Source organism: Meles meles, chromosome 11 (genome assembly GCF_922984935.1).
Source record: "Meles meles chromosome 11, mMelMel3.1 paternal haplotype, whole genome shotgun sequence".
NCBI lineage: Eukaryota > Metazoa > Chordata > Mammalia > Carnivora > Mustelidae > Meles > Meles meles.
The window spans coordinates 88,933,422-88,946,214 of record NC_060076.1 but is presented as its reverse complement, the minus strand read 5'-3'; the positions used below and the strand labels follow the sequence as shown (position 1 = coordinate 88,946,214).

The following is a 12,793-nucleotide window of genomic DNA, read 5'->3' as shown; positions in this document are numbered from 1 at the left end:
TCAAGGAGAATTTGTTATCTTTTTTCCCTATAATTGAATTGCTCTTTATAATGGTCTGATAACTAAAAAAATTTTTTTTAAAGATTTTATTTATTTATTTGGGAGAGAGATCACAAGCAGGCAGAGAGGCAGGCAGAGAGAGAGGGGGATGCAGGCTCCCTGCTGAGCAGAGAGCCCCATGCTGGCCTCCATCCCAGGACCCTGAGATCACAACCTGAGCAGAAGGTAGAGGCTTAAGTCACTGAGGCACCCAGGTGCCCTGATAACTAAAATTTTATTTAAAACTTTTATATACAGCTTAAAATGAGTGTTGTTGGGCATAGCATTTCTTTGAGAGGAGCTTGGGAACGGTGAACATTTAAAACTGTTTTTTTGTTCTTACATGGTTTCATTGGGATTCAAGAGGATTATAAAGAAAAGAGTTGGTTCACTTACTACCTTCTTCAACAGTAATTCATTTGATTTACATATTCACTGTTATTCAGAATAAAAGAGGAAGAAATATGAAAATAGTTTTAATTGGCATTTAGCGCATTTTTTTGTTTAATACCTTAGTCCTAACTGGGTTGTCTTAAGACTTAGAAATATTTAAATCAGTTTGCCTACCCTAAGCATAGTCTTCCTAACGGAGGAGGAAGGCTTTGGGATATACCACTGTTGCTAAGTGTGCTGCTGAGGTTAACGGGGGAGTCTCCCTGAGATTTGCTAAGGATGATCCAGACAAATAATAGAAGGCAGGCAAGCAGTTGGCTCCCTCTCCTTTTGCATATGGTGCTCTGTGGTGCTGTAATCCTGCCCGAACACTGCAGTGCGTATGTAGGTATGATTCAGATTAAACTGAACTTAAACACTTTTGTAACTTTCTTCCTTATTAAAGTATATTTATTATGGAAAATATAAATAAGCCAAATAGAAATAGCAAAGTGTCATAAAAGCAACAATAAAGATGGGCACCTGGTTGCCTCATTCAGTTAAGCGACTTGATTTTGGCTTAGGTCATGTCTGTGGGTTTGAGATCGAGCCCCGAGTCAGGCTATGTGCTCAGCCGGGAGTCTGCCTCTCTCTCTCTCACCCTATCTCTCTGCCCCTTCCCCCCACTCCTTCTCTCTCTCTCAAATAAATACATCTTAAAAAAATAAATAAATTTAAATGTAGAAGGCCTCCAATTTAAAGATAGTAACTGTTTATATTTGGTGATGTCCACATTAAATCTTTATTCATAGAAAACTTAAACAGAAATGAGATTGTGATGTAATGTACATACTGTTGAAACTTGCTTTTTCAGTAAATCAAAGTTAACCTATTTTTAAGAATTTGACTATCTCCTTTGAAATAAATGGCTTTATCTTCAGGTAGCATAAAGCTAGAATTAGGAATAAATAGCCCAGTGATTAAAATTTCCTGAAGAATTGAAGAAAATTTAAAGAATCCTCAGCTCTACTACTCATGTTAACAGAAAATAGAACTTCTATTTATAGTAAGCTATTTTGTTATCTAGCATTCTATCAATGGGACAGAATAGCATTCTTTAACTTGAATGTCTGTGTATCAGTTTTACAGATACATGTACACAGATACACTTATAGTGATGAAGAAGATATTTGTTTATGATCCTGATGTATCTTCTGTAGTTTTAAAAAACCCATTTAGTGTTATTGTTAATTTGTTTTATTTTTTTGAAAATTCCACGTGATAACATGGAATATTTTAGTCAGTAGACTGTCCATATTTTTACCATATTGAATATCTGAATTATATGCATTTCTTTACAAAGAAAATTAAGAGTTGAAAATGATTGTTGACTGTAAACTTTTGGGGGTTTGTCTTTTCAGTTTCAGAGTAGCAAGTGAGACCACTTAGTAAATATTTTTTGAATGAATACATGTGAAAACTGAATTTATATAGTGATGGATGTAATTTATTCCTACTATTTGAAGAATGATATATAGGAGTAAAACCAATTACCATATATAATACTATATAGTCCTTAGTGCTATTTGATCTGAAGATGTTGTTTCTATTTTTAATTTCTTAACATTTCTCTTTTGACATCTGTTCTTTGTTTTCTAATTTAGACAAGTTGCTTTGGCAGATATCATCATCATTAATAAAACAGACTTGGTTTCAGAAGAGGATTTAAGCAAATTAAGAACAGCCATTAGGTATGAAGTTTTAAGTGTTAACTACCTACAAATCCAGACTGCACTATACAAAATATTTTTCCAGTGTTACCCTATAGAAACTTGAGGTTCAAGGTTGACCTGCTTCAAATACTGTTCTGGAATCACTTATTGTTGATGCCTAATTGACTCTTATGTAAATAGTAATATATAAAATCATTCCCCATTTCTTACAGAATATAGTTAGAATTCATAGACTGATATTCACGGTCTTCTGACTCCATCCTCTTTTTCCTGTGCTCTCTTTGACTCTTTCCCTACAAGGAGTTCTCCAGCTTAACTAAGGACGACTTACTTTCCCATGGGTGTGTCTTGCCATATCCTTTCTTTACTCTTACATGTTCTCGCTCTCACTCTGCCAGTCCTTGAATTCCTTTGTTGTCTCTGTTTTCTTTGCTTTATTTTTTTTTTTAAACAATTTTATCCATTCTGTAGAGTCATCCCAGCATCTCCTCTTCTACCTTGGGCCCTTGTGAAATCTGCCCTGACTCAGGTGGTCTCCTTTCCCTGAACCCTCACTGACCTGTCTTCCTTGACTATCAACTAAATGTGTCTGTCTTCCAGCTTGCTTTAATGTCTTCAGAGTCCATGGCTAAGGTTGGTCAACATGGGACAATATGAATGGTAGTCAATTATATGCTAAATGACCCAACAGTCATTTGGACTTTTCAAATGAGGTGAGAGTTCAGGGACTTTGAATTATCTTTTAAGACCTAAATTAAGAAATGCCATCTACAAAGAGACATTCAGTAGCTTTTATTATTAGTCGTCTTTAATGGATGTAATCTGCTGACATCGCATTTTGATTCTGTCGGTACCAGTTCACATAGTATGTTATAAATTGAATCAGTAAAGGTAAGGCTCATGAGGAGATTGGCTGCAGTGATTAATGATTAAAGAAGAAAGAAATTCCTATTTTTCTGCATATTTTGTTTTATTTTAATGTTGATATCCTTTGAATCTTTACTATAGAAAACTGTAATACTGTCTGCATGTGGAGGGCAGGTAGTGCTGTATAGTGTTTAAGACGATGGATTTTGGAATCTGGTTGGGTTTTATTCCTTGGTTTGTTTCTTGTTGTGCTTTTTTAAATTCTCCTCTCTAAAACAGGAAATAATGACTACTTCATTAAGCTCGGTAACAGTGTTCATGACGGTGTTGGTAAACTTAACACTGTGCCCGACACATAGCAAGTGCTCCGTTAGCTACTGTTATTGTTAGAGTGTAGATTTTGTTTCCTGATTTACATAGTAATTTCAAGCTACAGTGAATATAAGAAATGGAAAAATGGTTGATATTTTTGAAAAGTCTAGAAAGATGAAAGCAGTGAATGGAGAATAGTTCTTTTACCCCTTTTGACACTCCTAAATTTTGTTTCTCTTTTCAAAATCCTCTACATCATTGTGATTGCTGGAAAGGAAAACATAAATCCATGTAGCAAACATTTTTGTCACAAAAGGAAGGATTGTTGCTTTCTGTCCGCCTGCTGACTGTTTAAGCTGGGTCTCTAACATCAGCACTGTTGACTGGTAGCCAGCTCCTTGCCGGCCTGCTCTGTACAGCAGTACCAGGAAGGAATTTGGACACAGTGCTTTGATAAATTACAAACCCTTCGGATGTTGACCCTCCATTGTACATCAGACTTGAAAGTGAACATATCTGAGAGGAAGTGGCCATCAGGTTATACAGTATATTCAGTAGAAAAGATTAAGAACTATGTGAAATGGTAGAGAGACTTGACTTAGAATCATTGTAGATGGGAAGCCTTACCCATGAGAATAAGCTTGAAAAAAGGCACATATATTAAGCAAGTAATGCTGAAGGCAATGGAATTGATGGTCTAAAGAGAAATAGATGAGGTATATAGTATGTTGAAAAGAATTTAACAAGTATTTTGGTGCCATACAATGGGAGTCCTCTTTCTTTATCTTAGTAGTATCAGAAAGGGAAGGACGGGCAGAGTGGGTATGGATTCTAGTTAAAGAACAAAGACGTTATTCTGTGGAAGAACCTGGATACCTGACTTACTGTGAAAACTGAGGACAGGCTGGGGTCCAAGCCACTCACAACTAGGTTTTTATTTCTAGCCTGTGGATAGCCATTTCCACAATGTGTGCTTGCGGATAATTGAGTATCAGTAAAAGTCTTGATTTATCTTCTCATTTTGAGAACATTAGAATTACTGGATGTTTATGAATCATTTTTTCTAAAGTGAAGGTCTCTTTATAATTCACAAAGTAGCCCCTAGTTTGGCAGTTATGCAGTAGCTTTTGCCTGTCATGTTTATAATACTGAAGTGGAAAATACCTGATTTATGATTAGATAAAAAATGATGAGCTATAAGAAAAATATAAGTTTTGGGGCACCTGGGTGGCTCTGTGGGTTAAAGCCTCTGCCTTCAGCTCAGGTCCTGATCCCAGGTCCTGGGATCAAGCCCCGCATCAGGCTTTCTGCTCAGCAGGGAGCCTGCTTCCCCTCTCTCTCTGCCTGCCTCTCTGCCTACTTGTGATCTCTGTCAAATAAATAAATAAAATCTTTAAAAAAAAATGTAAGTTTTGTTTTTCTGTTTTTTTTCCTCTGGATGTATTTGTATATGCTTATTTTCTGTTTTAGAAATAATATGCTTTTTGATCTTTAAAAAGTTTAACATTTACCTTTTTACCCTTCTCCATTTTTATGTTTATTTCAGATCAATAAATGGACTGGGAAAAATTTTAGAAACACAAAGATCAAGGTACTTTTAAAATCCATTACCAATATCAACAGTAAATAATTTAAATTAATAATTATTAAGTATTAATAATTAATATTAACCAATAAATATTTTTTATTCTATTATAAGAAAGATACATGTGCGTTTTAAAAAAATGGGGCCCCAAAATGTTTTGAATGTTCTTTATAAATTAGTTTGGCATATTTGGTTAGTATGTTTGCTTCTTATAGCTAAGACTAAGATTCATGGTAAGACTGGGTAACCGTGTTTTTGTTTCATGAGGAAAAAAACATGGGACTTTTCATCCACTCATAAAAGTAACTAGTATAGAAATCTGTGAGAGTATATTACTAAGAATCTCTGGGGTGCCTAGGTGGCTCAGTTGTTAAGTGTCTGTCTTCGGCTCAGATCATGATCACAGGGTGCTGGGATCGAGTCCCACATCCGCCTCCCTGCTCCGCGGGAAGCCTGCTTCTCCCTCTCCCACTCCCCCTGCTTGTGTTCCCTCTCTGGCTGTCTCTCTCTGTCAAATAAATAAATAAAATCTTAAAAAAAAATATATATATATATATATTACTAGGAATCTCATCTTAGCTTGAGGTACTTAAATGGCATCCTAATATTTTTTAAAAACTTCTTAGTTTTTTGTATAGCTGCAAAAATAATCTGTCATGTAAAAATAGATGGAACCTTTAAGTTCCTAACACATTCGTTTTTACATTTTTTATTTCCATTTCCTGTAGGTTCTTCTTTTTATTCTGTTCATACAGATGTGCATGACTTTATAAAATAGACATAGTCTTGAAACATCCATGAAATATATTTGTTTGGATTGAATTCGGTTTTCCAGTGAATGCTATTATGATTTCAGAAAATTTCTTACAGGGATATGTCGTTAAGCTCATTTTTTAGCAGGAATGGTTGAGCAGCTGATAGGCCCAGCGGCATGCAGCCAGCAGCTCTGGGGCTCACAGCTGGCAGTCTAGCGCCAACCCAGTCCCTAATTCAAAGATTCTTTCCTTAGAAGTGCAGCAGAGGTCTTAGCTGAGAGGCTTGTCTGCTATGGCAGAGATTAGAGGTGCTGACAGACTACCCTCAGCGTTAGGCATAACGGAGGCAGCTGCTTGTGTGCGTGTGAACAGCTGGGGAATGAATTTGGTATGCATTCTCAGAAGCCACTCATCTGTTGGCAGCGGTGGCAGAAGAATGCCCTTAGTGTAAGTCTTCTCCAAGCGCACACCAAATGTGCTCCCTGCATTTCAGATTCCAGTGTAGAAAGTCTCTCATCATCTAACCCATACCAGAGCCATTCTTCAGTTACCCGTCTTCTTTCTATTGCATTTTTACCATTTTCTTTTTCCTTAAATTTTCTCTTCATTACAAAGTGACACACAGATGACCACATAAAGCTGAAATAAGTTCTTTAAAAACCATATCCATAAATAGCTGTAGTAGCATTTATTTGGTTCACAGTCATAAACATCTCAGATCAGTTTTTACAGGCCCCTGGATTTACCTTGCTTAATATTTTTTCTGTTTGTTTTCATTTTAGACCTTTATGCCCTGCATAAAGGTTTTATCTTGAAGAGACTATTATGAAACAATCTTGATGTTTATATGACATTTCTTTCTTTTTTTTTTTTTTTTAGATTTTATTTATTTATTTGACAGAGAGAGAGATCACAAGTAGGCAGAGAGAGAGGAGGAAGCAGGCTCCCTGTGGAGCAGAGAGCCCGATGTGGGGCTCGATCCCAGGACCCTGAGATCATGACCCGAGCTGAAGGCAGAGGCTTAATCCACTGAGCCACCCAGGCACCCCTTATATGATATTTCTAACAGTTGTTCTGTTATGTTATAGAACAGTAAACATGCAGCGATTAAATATAGTTACTTCAAATGGGTGAATGAGCAAATGAATAAAATCTCCTTTCCCCCCCCTTTTTTTTCTGTTTCTTCAGTGTCTTGTATTTGCCGTTCTATCTGAGAATGTAGGGACTTTCTGAAATAGTACTTCCTTGCCATGAGGACTGAAGTTGGATTGGGATCTTTTTCAGTGAAGATCAGACCTCCATGGTAGAATTCTTAGAATGGTCACGAATCTTACATTAAATATTTCCCCCAATTCCTTGAGGCACAGCAATTTGAGCTTCCCAGTTTAGAAAGGAGAGATCAGGTTTTTAACAAAATGGTTGAAATAATTGATGGAAGTTTTGTCTTATTGTGTTTGTTTTTTTGTTTTTAAATTTTAATGCCTCAAGCATTTTGTGGTTGATAAAGGCTGATAGTAGTAAAACTGACAATAATAAGACTGCTGTAAGCATATGTAGAAAAGGTTTACCTTGAGTATTTAAGTTGAGGAGTAAGAATCAGGTGTAGCATTGTCTTACTAATAGTAAGACTTAAGTTGACTTTGAGACAAATGGAAGTTCTAATGGGCCATATAGACTTCAGAAGCAGGGGTGGGAGATCAGAAGAAGAGCCATTCTTATCTCTCCCTGACTCCTTTTTAATCTTGGAGATTTCAGAGGATGGAACAGGAAAACCAAAATCCAGTTGTTCAGTAATAAGTGAATCAGTTCAACAAACTGTTGGGCATTCTGTTAGCTTTCAGGTATTTCTTGGCTTGTTGAGGATTTAAGCAATGGATAAGGCAAAAACTCTGCCTTTGTGGTAGGTGATGAGTCATTTGGGGGAGACAGAACTAAACAAGCAAAACCCAGTGTATTAAAAATTATTAATATAACAGGAGTATTATTTGTGTAGGGAATATAAGAACAGGGATATAGAGGAACAACTGCTTAGCTCTTCTTGATGAAGATTCAGCAAAATTTGACTGAGAAGGTGATTATTGACCTCTTGAAGAATGAATAGAATTTTTCCAGATAAACAAGAGTAGCAGTGACTTTTTAGGCATAGAAAGATTTTGTACTGCAGGGACCTGTAAGTATTTTAGAACAGCTAGAGTACACGGTGTGTGGCAGAGAGAAAGAGGTGTGACTAAGGAGATGGAGAACTTTCCACAAAGGATCTTGACTGCCTTGACATATATACTTTGGATTTTTTTTTTCTGTGGGCAGCGAGGAGTCAGTGAAAGGTTTTAAAAGCAGTATGAGTCCTGGGAGAAGGATAGAATATGGTGCAGTTCTCCATGGAAGGAAATACCAGAAGGAGGAACAATTTCCGGGTGAGGTAGTGGTAGCAGGGGTTTGGTAAAAGGTGTTTTGTTGAGTTTTGGAGATACTGAGTTTGAGGTACCACTGGGGAAGGCCTTCAGAAATCTGGTTCTAAAGTTCAGGACTTAGCTATTGGATGGATTTGACGGTTTGTAGATCTGGGATTGGCTGGTGGCCCCTGTTTAGGAGACTTATTGAACCTTGGAAAGAGAACTAGCAGACATTAACCCCGGGGTAGCAGCTCAACTCTGCTCCCCACTATGTAAAAACTGATGGAGGTAGTCTTTTAATTTTTTTTATTTCTCGTATTACTATTTTGGAAATATCTGATGCTGTTATCTTTAAAGGAGGACACTAAATATATTTTATGCCATTGAAATTAGTTTTCTAGTTGGATGAGTGAAGGAATTTATTTTCCATGGTGGTACTAGATTTGGTCACGTCCATGTTAACTCTCATCTGGAACCTTAAACTTTTCCTCTTTAATTCTCCATTGAGAATCTGGTGAGATGTAGTGAGAGGCTAGTGTTACTTTATTCTCTGTAGATTTTTTTTTTTTTTTTTTTTTTTTTTTTTTTGCTTTTTTGCTCCCTCCCTTCCAACACTGCTGTAACATCCTCCAGCCCCCAGTGGTTCCTGCAGCTGTCTGGGTGGGAGACCCCCCAGAGCTCCCCTAGCCCTATTCCAACCCCCTCCCCACATGTACAGAAAAGAGAGGCATGCACCTGGCACCTCCAGCACCCCCAGCTCTGCCTCGGGAACAAGGGCAGCGGCTGGGTTGTGGCAGCCTCCGTGCGGACTCTATTCTCCATAGATTTTAACCTGTGCAGATCTAGTGTTGATCCTGTGTGTTTTGGAAATATCAAAAGATTCTGGGTATCAAGCAGAATTATTTCTAAATGTGTGATGTGGATTCTTAAGAACACTGTCAGAGTGAAACTGTTTATTTTAGAAACTTGTGTTTCAAAACTGACTTGTGGTATTCATACAGTTGGCCTGAATTTTGATATTCAGATGATTGGCAGGTGTACTTTTTAAACTAGCTATTTCCTAAGGTAAAGACGATAAACTTGGGGGACGCCTGGGTGGCTCAGTGGGTTAAGCCTCTGCCTTTGGCTCAGGTTGTGATCTCAGGGTCCTGGGATCGAGCCCCGCACCGGACTCTTTGCTCAACGGGGAGCCTGCTTTCCCCTCTCTCTCTGCCTACCTCTCTGCCTACTTGTGATCTCTCTGTCAAATAAGTAAATAAAATCTTTAAAAAAAAAAAAAAGATGACAAACTTGAGGGAGAATTTCATTCATCTGTCACATATCAGTACATATATTTACTCAATTGTCACGGTGAAGATGGAAATATGTTTAATATTAAGGGTTTGATGTCTTATGTAAGTTGTTATTTTAAAAATTTATGGAATATTTACTTCTTTGATGATTTTCCTGATTCTTTTCATCTAGAATGTCCAGAATGTGAAGTGTTGATATAGTTTATTAACATATAACTTTAGAGTATTACTCTTTTCGTAAGATAGGTATTTGTCTACCTTGTGCCAGGATAAGTACTCCTAATCAAACAGTATTGTTGCCACAGGCACCAATATTTGGCTGGCTGTTGGGAATCAGCAAAGCAGCCAGAGCCCGTCACTCCTAAGTTAGAAGAGGTGGTTTGGCTTACACATTGGCGTGTTTTTAAAAATCTTGAATTTGACTAGGTTTTGTTTTCTTTGTAAAAGAACTTAGATGTTTGGCAAATTCCTGGAGTCTGATTTTGAAATTCATACTCTTGTGATTTTCTTGAAACTTTCCTTCATCGTAGCTTTGATTATAGAGAAATCACTGTCCTCTACTGTTTTACAAGCTCATGTAAGAATTGGAACTCACTAGTCTTTATGTATTTCAACCAAAACGAATGCTCTTTGATGTGATATTCTCTTCTGATTTCAATCACTGCTTTCCTAATAAGCCACAATTACCTCTAAATAATTCCCATGGAAATAATGTTTATTCACATAGTGCACTATCTGGGATGTTTCAGTCAATGCAATCCTGATCTGAAGGAAATAAACCACATTCTTTGAATGTAGATTAGGGTCCTAGAGTGAATATTTATACCTTAGTTGTTTGACTCCTCATATTCTTAAAATATTACCTGTTATATCATGGTGGGGTGGGGGGGAGTGAAGTAAAAGAAACCCAGACCTTCTGAAGGTCTGGTACTGTACTGTGCTAGTCTCTTCTCTTCTCGCATTTCATCTTTTGAGTAGTAAACTGCTGCTTTGAAAGGTTCCAGTTCTGTAACTGATGTGTTTTTTGTTTTTTGTTTTTTTGGCTGTAAAAATGTATTTGACATCAAGCTCATAAATATCCAGGATTTTAAAAAAATTGAAAGTATAAATAAAAATATATGTAGTTTATTGAAGCAATAATCAAGTAATTTTCTGCCTTGAATTTATACTATTTACCATTTTTTGAATTTTATGAAGAAATTTATTAAAAAATTTTACAACAAGCTTTTTGTTCTTTGCTTGTCATTTTTATGTGTTTCCCAAATGGTATGATGTTGATTAAACTTTATGTCTACATTTTTGGCAAAAGATTCACAGAGATTTTTTTTCCTTGATTAATTGAATATATTTCACAGAATTTCCCACTGTTTACATTGGATTTCTTCCTTTTAGAGTTGATCTTTCTAATGTATTAGATCTTCACTCCTTTGACGGTCTTTCTGGAATAAGGTATGTTTTCTGTATTTTGTTCACTTTTTTTGTAATGTACTTTTTATTCCATGATTGTAGAAGTTACAGGAATGATATATACAGATGCATACTTGTTTTAAGTTTCTGATCATTCCTATGATGTACAAGAGCATTCCTAATGTTTAGATTCTTAAAATGTTATTAATTTGATGTTTGGAAATCACAATACATTTTCCTATAGAAATTTTAGTATAAAAGGTAGTTAACTTTGGGGTGCCTAGGTGGCTCAGTGGGTTAAAACCTCTGCCTTCGCTAGTATCCAAAATCTATAAGGAACTTAGCAAACTCAACACCCAAAGAACAAACAATCCAATCAAGAAATGGGCAGAGGACATGAACAGACATTTCTGCAAAGAAGACATCCAGATGGCCAACAGACACATGAAAAAGTGCTCCACGTCACTCGGCATCAGGGAAATACAAATCAAAACCACAATGAGATATCACCTCACACCAGTCAGAATGGCTAAAATTAACAAGTCAGGAAATGACAGATGCTGGAGAGGATGTGGAGAAAGGGGAACCCTCCTCCACTGTTGGTGGGAATGCAAGCTGGTGCAACCACTCTGGAAAACAGCATGGAGGTTCCTCAAAATGTTGAAAATAGAACTACCTTATGACCCAGCAATTGCACTACTGGGTATTTACCCTAAAGATACAAACATAGTGATCCGAAGGGGCACGTGTAGCTGAATGTTTATAGCTGCAATGTCTACAATAGCCAAACTATGGAAAGAACCTAGATGTCCATCAACAGATGAATGGATAAAGAAGATGTGGTATATATACACAATGGAATACTATGCAGCCATCAAAAGAAATGAAATCATGCCATTTGCGACGACGTGGATGGAACTAGAGCGTATCATGCTTAGTGAAATAAGTCAATCGGAGAAAGACAACTATCATATGATCTCCCTGATATGAGGACATGGAGAAGCAACATGGGGGGTTAGGGGGATAGGAGAAGAATAAATGAAACAAGATGGGATTGGGAGGGAGACAAACCATAAATGACTCTTAATATCACAAAACAAACTGGGGGTTGCTGGGGGGAGGTGGGATTGGGAGAGGGGGAGGGGGCTATGGACATTGGGGAGGGTAAGTGCTATCGTGAGTGCTGTGAAGTGTGTAAACCTGGCGATTCACAGACCTGTACCCCTGGGGATAAAAATACATTATATGTTTATTAAAAAAAAAAAAAAATTGGAAGGGGAGGCGAACCATAAGAGACTATGGACTCTGAAAAACAACCTGAGGGTTTTGAAGGGTCAGGGGTGGGAGGTTGGGGGAACAGGTGGTGGGTAATGGGGAGGGCACGTTTTGCATGGAGCACTGGGTGTTGTGCAAAAAGAATGAATACTGTTACGCTGAAAAAATAAATAAAATGGAAAAAAAAAAAAAAAACCACCTCTGCCTTCTGCTCAGGTCATGGTCCCAAGGTCCTGGGATCGAGCCCCGTATAGGGATCTCTGCTCAGTGGGGAGCCTGCTTCCTCCTCTCTGTCTGCCTACTTGTGATCTCTCCGTCTCTGTCAAATAAATAAATAAATAAAATCTTTAGAGAAATAATAATAATTTTTAAAAAAGGTAGTTAACTTTAAGGATCCATTGTTAATATTTCTACACCAACCACTGTGTGTAATACTTTCTATGAGAAAAATGGATGAAATACAAAAAAAACTTTTAGCTTGAGATATTCCTACACACTTCTCCTTTCTCTTAAGTGATGGATCACTTTCCTGTTTCTTTCCCTGGAAGGAATCTTTTTTTTAAGATTTTATTTATTTATCTGACAGAGAGATCACATGTAGAGATCATGACCTGAGCTAGAGGCAGACACTTAAGTGACTGAGCCACCCAGGTGCCCCTGGAGGGAATCTTTTGATAAGGGAAAGGAACATATCTTTCTTCCCTGGACATCATTATCTTTTTTTTTCTTTTAAATAATCTTAACCGTTTTTAAATGTACAGTT

At 37.1% G+C, this 12,793-nt stretch overlaps 1 protein-coding gene across 6 annotated transcripts in view; it reads left to right on the top strand.

Annotated features, from left to right (window-relative positions):
- LOC123952818 (COBW domain-containing protein 3) overlaps nt 1-12,793 on the top strand; it is a 55,029-nt gene that overhangs the window by 29,397 nt on the left and 12,839 nt on the right. For 4 of the 6 annotated variants that reach the window (XM_046022379.1, XM_046022377.1, XM_046022382.1 and 1 more), the window contains 3 exons: nt 2,076-2,162; nt 4,870-4,914; nt 10,741-10,797. In XM_046022379.1, the coding sequence (XP_045878335.1) occupies nt 2,076-2,162; nt 4,870-4,914; nt 10,741-10,797 (189 nt within the window). The remainder of the gene's footprint in view (nt 1-2,075; nt 2,163-4,869; nt 4,915-10,740; nt 10,798-12,793) is intronic. The other 2 variants (XM_046022380.1, XM_046022378.1) reach the window with 1 other exon arrangement.